This window comes from Littorina saxatilis, linkage group LG8, assembly GCF_037325665.1.
Source record: "Littorina saxatilis isolate snail1 linkage group LG8, US_GU_Lsax_2.0, whole genome shotgun sequence".
Classification (NCBI taxonomy): domain Eukaryota; kingdom Metazoa; phylum Mollusca; class Gastropoda; order Littorinimorpha; family Littorinidae; genus Littorina; species Littorina saxatilis.
In genome coordinates this window covers 38,608,694-38,620,575 of record NC_090252.1, presented here as the reverse complement: position 1 = coordinate 38,620,575, position 11,882 = coordinate 38,608,694, and the positions used below count along the sequence as shown (strand labels likewise).

At 41.0% G+C, this 11,882-nt stretch overlaps 1 protein-coding gene across 1 annotated transcript; it reads right to left on the bottom strand.

The window, feature by feature from the left end:
• Positions 1–2,962: 2,962 nt before the first annotated feature.
• Positions 2,963–10,620, bottom strand: LOC138973481 (uncharacterized). Its single transcript, XM_070346195.1, has 9 exons — positions 10,409–10,620; positions 9,649–9,984; positions 9,002–9,298; positions 8,047–8,209; positions 7,454–7,611; positions 6,484–6,531; positions 6,047–6,190; positions 5,167–5,334; positions 2,963–3,993 (listed from the first exon to the last, which is right to left on the bottom strand). Exons 1-9 carry the CDS (start codon positions 10,482–10,484, stop codon positions 3,632–3,634), a joined length of 1,752 nt encoding a protein of 583 aa, XP_070202296.1. The 5' UTR covers positions 10,485–10,620; the 3' UTR covers positions 2,963–3,631.
• Positions 10,621–11,882: the final 1,262 nt, after the last annotated feature.

The window sequence follows — 11,882 nt, the reverse complement described above, 5'->3', positions numbered from 1 at the left end:
TGAAGTTTCACTACAAAAATGCCTATCACTGAGACAGGTGTTTTTCTTATGAGCGTGGCGATATGTTAAGCCACACAAGCGACAAAACCGACAACACTAACAAAAACCCGTGCATTCAACCGCACCCTCCCCTTGTTCTGGTCGTCGGATCTGGCTACCTATGACTAGACGGGTTTAATATAGGATTTATTAGAAGCTTTTCCGTCTGGAATTATGAGATTTGGTCAAACTATATATTATGTCTTTGTTATTGAAGTATGTTATTTGCTGTTGTTTCTTTATTTGTATCAAACAACATTCTCAGTACAAAAATGTCCGCATTTAAAATAACAACACACACACACTTGTTGTCTGCAGATACAAGAAAAGCAAAGAGTAGCAAAAGACACACAGAGACACATACGCAGAAACACACATATATACACATAGGCAAAGAAACACACACACACACTGACACACACTGACACACACACACACACACACACACTGAAGAAAAATAGTTTTTTCCAAGTTGACAAAACAACAAATTGATATAAACATAAACATAGACGAAACTTATCAACACAGAGTCAGACAAGTTTGAGTAATAATTATTGAGCCTTTTAAAAAGGTAAAGGTAAAGGTATTCCCATAACCATCTGGTCGTAGGGGAGAGAGATGTTAGAGATCTCCACTTTTCTGGGGGCCAGCTTTTTATGAGGGCGGTGCCCATCTCCTCTCCCTCGCTGCCTTTGCCTTCCCCGGCCCTGAATAGGGTCAGGTACCCATTTCCAGCTGGGTGGACTGGAGAGCGCTCGGAAAAATCGGGTATTTGTATTTGTCCCCGAGTGGGGGACGAACCACGACCTCCAGCGTGAGAGGCAAGCGCTCTATCCACTGCGCCACTCCGCTCTCTTTTAAGGCAGTTTTAAAACTTCCTTGACCTTGCTGTCTCATACTCCAGGTAGTAAACCATGCAGCCCTGACTAGAACGATGAAAAGAAGTCGCGGCAATGCACACACAACCCAGTTTTCAAGGACTGGAGGACAGGCTTAGGTCCATGAACACCTTGGCAAAAGCAAACCTTGCTTTGTCATAGGGGCATTATTATTCAGTGCGGCATTTGATATGACCTCATTTTGATGTCGCGTTGACCCGTATAGCAGCACATGAGGCAAGCATTAATGGAACAGTCATTACCATGAAAGCAGTTATGCTCACTATCTCATAGTTCACCGGATATAAGATTATGGCCCAAATCGTTCACATGGGAAGAAATGCATGTGCCTTCAAGATTCGGCAAGGGCTGTGAAACGACTGCTGCTGCCTCGGAGGACTGTGATGCTGCACTACTCGTCCCTGTACAATATCCGCTGTTTTTGCTGTTATAACTAAACCACCCCACCCCAACCCACTCTGCCTGTCTTTCTGTTTGTCTGTCTCTTATTCGCGAGAGATACGGAAAGAGTAGAAGAGAGACAGAGAAAACAAAGATATAAAGAAAGGGGAGGGATAGAGAGTCATACGTATGCCAATATCACAATTTGTTTCCTCGTTTTGTGTTGATGCACCCGTATTCATTGCTATGTTATATTATTTTTTCTTTATTTCCTGACATAGTGTCAAACTTGGTTACTATGCCACATATGAATATATTAAATGTATGTGTTGGTGTTATGCTTCTATTAAATTATATCTGTTACATTCTGTAAGTAAGATTTGAACACGTAAACGTGCGCGAGCGAACACACACACACACACACACACACACACACACACACACACACACACACACACACACACACACACACACACACACACACTAACGCAGACACGGAATCACAGACTTAGGAGGACGCATGGAACTCATAGTGGTTTCCATTGCTATTTACCATTCAGTTAAATGTACAGTTACGTGTTTAGTATTGGTATTGAAACAGCTTTAATTGCTATATTTGTACAATGCATTCTATTGCTCGCTGTACATTTCTGTTCGTACTGTAAGCACATAATTATGTGAAAGTAAATGCTGTTTTTGCAACGCTCGGGATTGCAGTTGTAGATGTTCGTTGAATTTACCAATTCGTATCTAATCATACAGCCTTTTTAAATCTCACATTATAAGAAAAAAAGGCATATTTGCAAGATAAAAACAAACTAATTCAACTGCAATAATCACTGTTTGTTTTCTGTCATAACGTATTTTTATTATTTAATTGCGCTTAAATTTGACCACTAAAATTAAGAGATAGCTGTTTTGTTATTACTTGAGATGAACGATTTTTAATAAAAGATTACTGCACATTAACCTGAGGGGAGTAAAGAAAAAAATTGGATTGTGAGCGGGATACAAAAAGGGGTGGGGGTTTGTGTGAGCATTAGAAGGGGGGGGGGGGGAGTAAAGCTCCCAAAATGTGAGGCTAAAATGTATCTGTTATAATGGTAGCCTCTTCGTTGTTGTATTATTTTGATTGTGTAAGTGAGCGTACGTTTGTGTTTTGTGATCCATTAAAAAGTTCGAAGTTGGTTTTTTATTTACTTATTGTCCGACCACTTTTTTTGTTTATACTTATTTATGTTTGCTTTACGTTTCCAGTCATTTCCTGTGGCTCGAAAAATATATTTTACGTGCACTCTACCTTTCCCCATTGTCGTATACTCTGAAACACACTCTTTCGTTCAAATTGTAACACTTTGCTTATCTATTTATGTCAGTATATTCATGAGGCTAGAAAGCTGTACACACCAGGCAACCAAATCTACTTTAACTAACCTTTGTCAGAACGAACACTTCGCAAGTAACCCAAAGTGGCCTAGGTAGTGAGACAAAATTAGCCACCAAGATACATGTGATTAACTTTACACACACACACACACAACACACACACACACAACACACACACACAACACACACACACACACACACACACACACACACACACACACACAGGCATACACATACATATTTCGAAAGACATGGTAAAAAGTAAACAATGTGCTTTACAATTGGAACACCATCACATAACACACACACACTCGCTTTCAAGTCGAGACGATTCACACATGATAATATTGAGCTTCTTCATGCGGTATTTAAGAAGCGTGTACCTTTGACCTTGCGCGATGGCACAGTTCAGGTAGCCAACCAGCACTAACTAGAAGGATGTACAGGTGTCGCGGCAATGAATACATTACTCGTTTTCTTTTCAAAATAGGATAGGCTTAAGCCCAGGAACACGCGAACAGAACCAAACATCGTTTTCAAAGGAACATACCATGTGCCTCGAATGTGACCTCAATTTAGAGTCGACTTCCCGTTCCATTTCATCCCTACTTTGTTATGTCTTATTTATACAGTTATCACTCCCGCTGCTGCCACTACAGGTACAGTGGAACTCTCCTGTTAAGACCTACAAAAATCTGAGAAAGTCAGGTCTTAAAATGGAGGGAGTCTTAACATGGGGGTAAGTTTACAGCGGTTATGAACAGAAAATCTGAGAAAACGGGGTCTTATAAGGGGGGTTCTGCTGTATAATGTCTGGGATTTCTTATTCTTGTGCTATATGTTACTCGTGTACGTTCCATTGTTTTCTTATTCTTGTTATGCTTCTTTATACCTAAAAGACTTGACATTCACTTCGCATAGATCTACTACTGTATCAGCAAGTCGACAGTATTTTCATACGGCGGCTCGGCTCTTGCACCACTGCTGTGAACACCAAACGACTCCGCTTCTTCTCCTTCTGCTCTTGCATTTTCTTCAGGCGCTTTAGATTCATCCGAGTCGTCTTCTTTCACATGCTCTTCAGCAGTTTGCTCTTCGTGGTTCAATTTCTTTGAGGGATTGTCTTCATTTGTGGAAGCCTCTGTTGCATGGATCGTAGCGGTTACCTCGACAGAAACACTCGTTTGTGTTGGAGCTGTCCGTTCTGCAGATGAGGCAGTGGGGTTCAGATAATCGCTGGATGATGCCTCGCTTTCTGGTTCTGGTGAAGCACTGTCGTCTGAGGCTTCTGAAACATGGAGAAGCGCCCATTAGTATTGTAACGCACGCACACACACACACACACACACACACACACACACACACACACACACCAACGACATCCCGAAGTAAAATATAGCGGCAAAACAACAATGTAAAAGCCTGGACTAATCAGATTTAAGATGAGCGTACTGTTATTTCGGTCTGTGTTCGACTGTTTGATCCAATTGCACATCACACATTTAAACAGCAGCAAAATCCAAATGTAAAAGACAGGACGAATGATGATTTGGACTGGCATTGTTAAGTTTGATTGGTTGATGCATTTACTAAAACAAATCTTATAAAACTAGTCGCGTAAGGCGAAAATACAATATTTAGTCAAGTAGCTGTCGAACTCACAGAATGAAAGTGAACGCAATGCCATTTTTCAGCAAGACCGTATACTCGTAGCATCGTCAGTCCACCGCTCATGGCAAAGGCAGTGAAATTGACAAGAAGAGCGGGGTAGTAGTTGCGCTAAGAAGGATAGCACGCTTTTCTGTACCTCTCTTTGTTTTAACTTTCTGAGCGTGTTTTTAATCCAAACATATATATCTATATGTTTTTGGAATCAGGAACCGACAAGGAATAAGATGAAAGTGTTTTTAAATTGATTTGGACAATTTAATTTTGATAATAATTTTTATATATTTAATTTTCAGAGCTTGTTTTTAATCCGAATATAACATATTTATATGTTTTGGGAATCAGCAAATGATGGAGAATAAGATAAACGTAAATTTGGATCGTTTTATACATTTTTATTTTTTTTTACAATTTTCAGATTTTTAATGACCAAAGTCATTAATTAATTTTTAAGCCACCAAGCTGAAATGCAATACCGAACCCCGGGCTTCGTCGAAGATTACTTGACCAAAATTTCAACCAATTTGGTTGAAAAATGAGGGCGTGACAGTGCCGCCTCAACTTTCACGAAAAGCCGGATATGACGTCATCAAAGACATTTATCCAAAAAATGAAAAAAACGTATGGGGATATCATACCCAGGAACTCTCATGTCAAATTTCATAAAGATCGGTCCAGTAGTTTAGTCTGAATCGCTCTACACACACACGCACACACGCACATACACCACGACCCTCGTTTCGATTCCCCCTCGATGTTAAAATATTTAGTCAAAACTTGACTATAGCGTTACCATCAGTTTCATCGTCAGGGATTTCACTATAGATGTGGTTGTGGACATTCTGCTGTGAGCCATCGTTCTCATCCGACGCTGGTTCAACATGGAACACTACATCCACGTTGCCCTCTGCACGTGCCACCCGCCTGAAGGTATGAGGGGCTGGTGGCGGCAAAGCTGTGCCTGTCAACCAGAAACAATAAATGTGTGCGCATTTTATCACGCTATTATCAGCTAGTATCACTCTTTTATCCCACTGCTGTCAAACTCTGGTCACTTCCTCCCTCTGAATAACTAGCAGCACAAGATTCGCGCTACCCAGTTATGATTGTGTAACCATTCAGCCACCTGCACTTCTGGCAGACTGACCGAGGTCCTAAATGTGTCAAAGTGGTGACACAGGGGTGGGACATGGATACCGTCTCTGCACATAAAGTAAGCGAGACAAGAAATGATATGCACCCCACAGAGTTCTATTTATAAATCATACATTCGTCTTTCTGTCATTGATCGCAGTTACCACACGATCTTTTTAAAACTGAGTTAAAAAGGTTCAACAATTAAAATCTAAACTAAAAAAATATTGCTAATATTTTCGCACCCCAATTAAAGAATTAATTTCCGTGTCATTTTATTTAAACTTTGTATGCTATTTAAGGCCGTCCACTTGACTACCCGGCACACCTTTCGGTGCAAATGGGCGGCCTTGAATGGCATTGAAAGGTTGAATAAAATGACACGGGAATGAATGCTTTAATTGGGGTGCGAAATGTGTCGCAATAATGTGTTTTGCTAAGTCTATAACCAGCAGCAGGGGCAGTTGAAGTATGAATCAAGAATGACTCGTGTCACCAAAGAGATCGATGTGGTAACTTCTTCGAGGGCGTCGACATACCTCTTCTCTTGACCAAAAGGCAGACGACGACGACGACGACAATGACGAAAAGCAAAAGACCTCCAACGACACCGACGATGATTCCTAACGATGGTGTCTGTGTAGTGGTGTCTGACAGTTTCGCTAAGAAGTCTGTCGTAATCTCTGAAAAACAGGGTAGATAGATAGAGCGATATAAAACATAGATAGATAGATAAAGCAATAGAAAAGTAGAGCAACAGAGAAAGGGACCGAGAAAAAGACAGATGGATAGATATATTAGATAGGTTAATAGACAAGTCAAGAGAGAGAGGGAGGAATATAAAGTGAGATATAAACAATCAACTAAATAAATAAATATCTAACAACATATACTGAAGATAATCAAGTACAATGCTAAAGACAACACATCATTGTTACACATCATACACCATACCACAATATGTTCATGCTCATACCTTTTGTTTCACCTTCGAAGACAGGGGAGGATGTTTCCATGGAGATGTCTTGTTGTGCAAGCATGGAAGGCATAAGGTCAACATTTTTGAATGAATATTTATTTCCACATAAAACAAACGTGTGTTACACGAAACACAAAGGTTCAAAAGATAGCAACATCAGCAGCAGAACTTACATTTAAAATACTTCCCATGGAAACTATTCCGCTAAAACATCTCATATGTGGTCAGACTTCTACCAGAAAACAATAGCCATAGGCTACATTCCTATTCTGCACAGACTTGTGAATTCCCTGACAAAAAACATAGACTATCATTACACTTCTAGGTACAACGGATCAGGTTCAAAAGAGGTACAAGTGGCCTAAGTTTGGTAGTTTACATCACTGTTGTCACTTAGGAACTACTTTTGGCTCTTCGCGTACACCTTCCACCTTCTTCTTCTTCTTCTTCTTCTTCTGCGTTCGTGGGCTGAAACTCCCACGTACACTCGTGTTTTTCTACGAGTGGAATTTTACGTGTATGACCGTTTTTATCCCGCCATTAAGGCAGCCATACGCCGCTTTCGGAGGAAGCATGCTGGGTATTTTCGTGTTTCTATAACCGACCGAACTCTGACAGGGATTACAGGATCTTTTCCGTGCGCACTTGATCTTGTGCTTGCGTGTACTCACGAAGGGGGATAAGCCACTAGCAGGTCTGCACATAAGTTGACCTGCGAGATCGGAAAAATCTCCACACTTAACCCACCAGGCGGCCGCGGCCGGGATTCGAACCCTCGACCTTCCGATTAAGAGGCCGACGTCTTACCACCCCGCCACAGCGCCCGTCCCACACCTTCCACCAATCTGAATAAACAATGTTTTCTTATAATAACTTCATTAGTTGTCTTTTCCCAACACAACAAATTGCTTTTCACCCACCACCGGTGATATTACTTATAGCTAGAACAATGAAATTATTGTCCTACCTGACGTGACGTTGACGGAAAACGTCAGATAACCTACTCCTACGTCATTGCCCAGGCCGAGAGTCCAGGTCCCATGTGACTTTGACGTCACATTGCTCAGGTTGAGCAGTAACGTCATATCCGGTGGAGATCCAATCAAATGGAGGGATCTGTCAGAACTGGTAACAATGATTAGTTTCAATGTGTTATAAGCCTTTGATGTGAGCGTATGAGATTCTAAGTAGTTATAGGTAAGACATTAAGATTATGTCAAGTGTTTTTTTTTTAAATGTTATTAAAGACTCATAGGCTCTGGTTTTACAGAATTAGTTCTGTCTCACTTAATATTATCAACGTTCAAAATAGAAAAATAACGAACATTCAATCAACGTGAGGTTAAATGTGTGTGTGTGTGTGTGTGTGTGTGTGTGTGTGTGTGTGTGTGAGTGTGTGTGTGTGTGTGCGTGCGTGCGTGTGTGTGTGCATGTGTGTGTGCGTGTGTGTGTGTGTGTGTGTGTGTGTGTGTCTATCTGCCACTCTGTCTATCTGTCTGTGTGTTATTTGAAAAACAATTCATGTGACCACTCTCCATGAAACAATTTTTCATAGCAAACCTTTGGCAAGACTTGAAAGTCAAAATGAAATCGGGCAGTACCTCCTTCAGCTCACACTGTTCTAGGCTTACACTGTGGCTGCGCACTGGAAGACGAAGATAAAGATTGCCTCCAGGCGCGACGCGAAACTCCCTGTTTTTGACGCCAGCAAAGCTGGGTGCACCTGTTCCAGAGAAAAATAAACTTATATGTTGAAACTGTATTACTGTTTGTATTTTTAATTTTTGAATGTCTTGTTTTCTTAAAAATCTAAAGTTTCAATTACTTTTCTGCTTGTTTGTTTTCGGTTATTTGATATTGGAACTTTAACAGTCAAGCTGTTTGTAGATTTGTTAATGCATTTATGAATTTTATTCACGCCGTTGTTCATACTTGTCAGTAACTTACAGTAGGTATGTTTTTCAAAAGTCAATTTAGTGGATTGTGACAACAAAATATGCTGTATGAATACTACCTAGACGGACAGGGCAAACGAACCATATGTGCAGGACTTCAATATGGATGTGAAATTGATAGTCACTGCTGTATTTTGAAATTGATTGAACCCCCGAAGAACTCAAAATAAAGATTGATTTTGCTTTCATAAAGCGGCGGTACTTTAGTCAAGGCAACATATCTGATTAATGCTCTCGAAACAATTCCCCCAAAAGGTCGAATGGTTCAAAAACCTTTTGGATCAGGCGTACTTTTGCTTCAAAATTGAAAGTTATTTTTGTTCTACCTAAGAACAACAGAATGAGGCAAGCGATGAGAACAGTAAGAAACACCGCTTCCGGTCATGGGAGCATAAGCTGGCGATGGTATGATTAAAACAGCATTTATACCAAATGGCCTGTTTGGTTGTTTGCTTTTTGTTTGGTTTAGTTCACTGGCTTTTTGGTTGTTTGTTTGTTTTGCATTATCATTGTTTAATTGAAACTATCGTACATTATTCATCAACAACTGCACAACTTACATTTCACTAGCAGAGAGTCACTCTTTCTGCTAGTACCACTGTCCGCCTCACACACGTACTCCCCGGCATCTTCACACTGGACATTGTGCATGATGTGCTGAATGGTGTTGACCCCGTTTGGTATGTGAGTGACCCCAATATCTTGTCCGCTTGGATTTATCAGACGCGGCAGTGTAGTCATTGGTGGGTAACCGCTGTCCCACGTGCAGACGACTGTGACTGAAGAATTCTGGGAGACGGGAGAACTTACGGGCTTGCCTCCGGAATGGAACATTATGCTCTCAATACGCGGAGGAGCTGAAAGTATAGTATTGTTTTTTTTTGTAATAACCGGTTGATTTCATATGTATCTCCCTTCTGTATGTCTGTCTAGTTGTCAGGTTCTCCATTTGTGTCTTTGTATCTGTCTCTGTTTCTCTCGCTCAATCTCTGTCACTCTGTCTTTGTCTGTCTGTCTCTCTATCTCTGAAGAAAGGGAAAGAGACACAAAGGGGGGGGGGGGGGGGGGGCGGTGTTTCGCACAGAAAACAAGGAAATGACATCTATGAATACTTATTAACGAATAACAACACGCACACAAAATGCAATGATACGTATATTCAATACGCACAAGGCTGCGCAATGTTAAAAAATTCAAAATTACTTACACTTTTTCTGGCCAATCTCAATCAATTGTTGGAAGCTCACACCGTTCTGCAGCTTGACTGACAACGCCCACTCATCAGTAACGCCCCTGATACGCCCTGTGACAGAGTACTCCCGCGATGCTTCACTGCACGTGCACCCACGTGACGATATGCACGTACCGTCGGTGTGTATCATTTGACACAGTGTGTCAAACACATTCTGCGCGGCTTCACTTTTCCCCAGCAATTTCACCATGAATATCTCGCTGTCACAGGTGTTGATGATGTGGAATGTCAGTGTGAAAGAGGGAGTTTCCTTGGTGATGTTTGGAGTGTTGGTGAGTTGGAAAGTTACACCTACAAAAAAAAATGAGTGATGTTACTTTGTATTAACAATGTTTCAACGCATCCTCAATTACAACTTAGAGTGCACAGCAGAGTCAAATTATGATCATGAATTTCTGTTTGTCGACATATATTGCTCTGTTCAAAACGTCGTTGTGGTTCATCAATTTGATAAGTGTAATTATGACGACCTCAGTTCTCCTTGTTATGTTTATCTTTGCAAACATTTTATATTCAAAAATTACTTGGACTTTTCTAAATAATTTTCTCTTGATAAAACGTACGAATTATAAACGACACTCGAAGGATTGTAACACGCATAATATACAGGAAGCTACCAAGGAGACTGTGAAAAACTGAACATATTACCGAACAAAATGCTTCGACTACAACACTTGGTATTAGATACCATTCTAAACATGTATTTTATACTCACAATTCTCACTCGAGATCAGGTGAAGTTTTCCCAATAACACCGCCATGATTAAGAAAAATAAGTGAGTTCGATACATGATTTTTGAAAGCCTATCCCTAGTATGTTCAAGGACTGAACAAACATCAAACAGTGTTCAATTCTGTGATTATCTGTGGGACATATTGTCCGTGATAATGTAGTGCATTCTTGCGTGGCCTAAACAGGACGTAATTATCTACGAAATCACATGAGTGTGTGTGTGTGTGTGTGTGTGTGTGTGTGTGTGTGTATGTGTGGGTGTGCGTGCGTGCGTGCGTGTGTGCGTGCGTGCGTGCGCGCGTGCGTGTATGTGTGTGTAGGTGTGTGTTCGCGCGTGCGCATGTCAACACCATGCAGATGGAAGAAGTGAAGAGAGAGGGACAGAGATAGAGAGATAAGTGGAAGAACGCTGGGGGGTGGGCGGGCGGTGGGGGGGGGGGGGGGCAAGGGGGCATAAAGGTCACCGATGAGTGTTTTTTTCACCAATATGTAGTGTCGGTCTTAAGGCGCTACTATAGGTTTAAACTAAATTGTGATTTTTGTGTTTTTTTGTTGACTTTTTGTTTTCATTCTTCCGAACTTCAACCCTATCCTACATTTTGCACTCTGGCTTATTTATATATTTCCTTGTGTTTTAGGTCAGTGTGCGACTTAAGAGCAAACTAAATTATGACAAAAGAGTACTGTGAATTCTCATTTGCATCAAGCAAGAGCATCGCAAATAAGCAATTAGAGACCGGATATCATATTAGTTGTTGACCTCTTCTGCCCAATCGCCAAGGAAGGTATAGTTAATTGAACGGAAACGGGAAGTTGTTGTTTTTCAAGCCGACGTAATCTTGTCTCGCAGTTGTTATCAGCAGATACATGGTGGGAACAGACAGACAGGGACAGATAGACAGACACACACAAACTGATACAGACATACATAAAAATGAGACAGACAGACGCAGGGAGAGAGAATGAGCCTATCTGTGTGTCGTTCTGTCTGTTGGTCCTTGTGTTACATCATTTTCTCACTTGAAAAAAATGTGTCACTTCACTTACAAACGAAGATAATAAGAGGCACATATATGTGAATGTAAGCCTGTCACAAGAAACCGATGTCATATCATTCGCATTTACTGCACAGTGTTTCCTTTCTTAACGTTGTATGACGCAGAGTTCTTTACTATAAAGCATTGCGTTCTCTCCTCTTAAGAATTTCTGTTTGCGAGCTTATGACTTTGCCTAGGTATTCAAACCGATCGGGGACACATTTAAAAGAGACCTGAGCAAGTGACTTCCTTGTCGAAAAGGGAATTGTTTCATGATCGCATTTGCACACTCCTTGTACACATTGTTTGTTTGTTTGTTTGTTTGCTTAACGCCCAGCCGACCACGAAGGGCCATATCATGGCGGTGCTGCTTTGACATATAACGTGCGCCACACACAAGACAGAAGTCGCAGCACAGG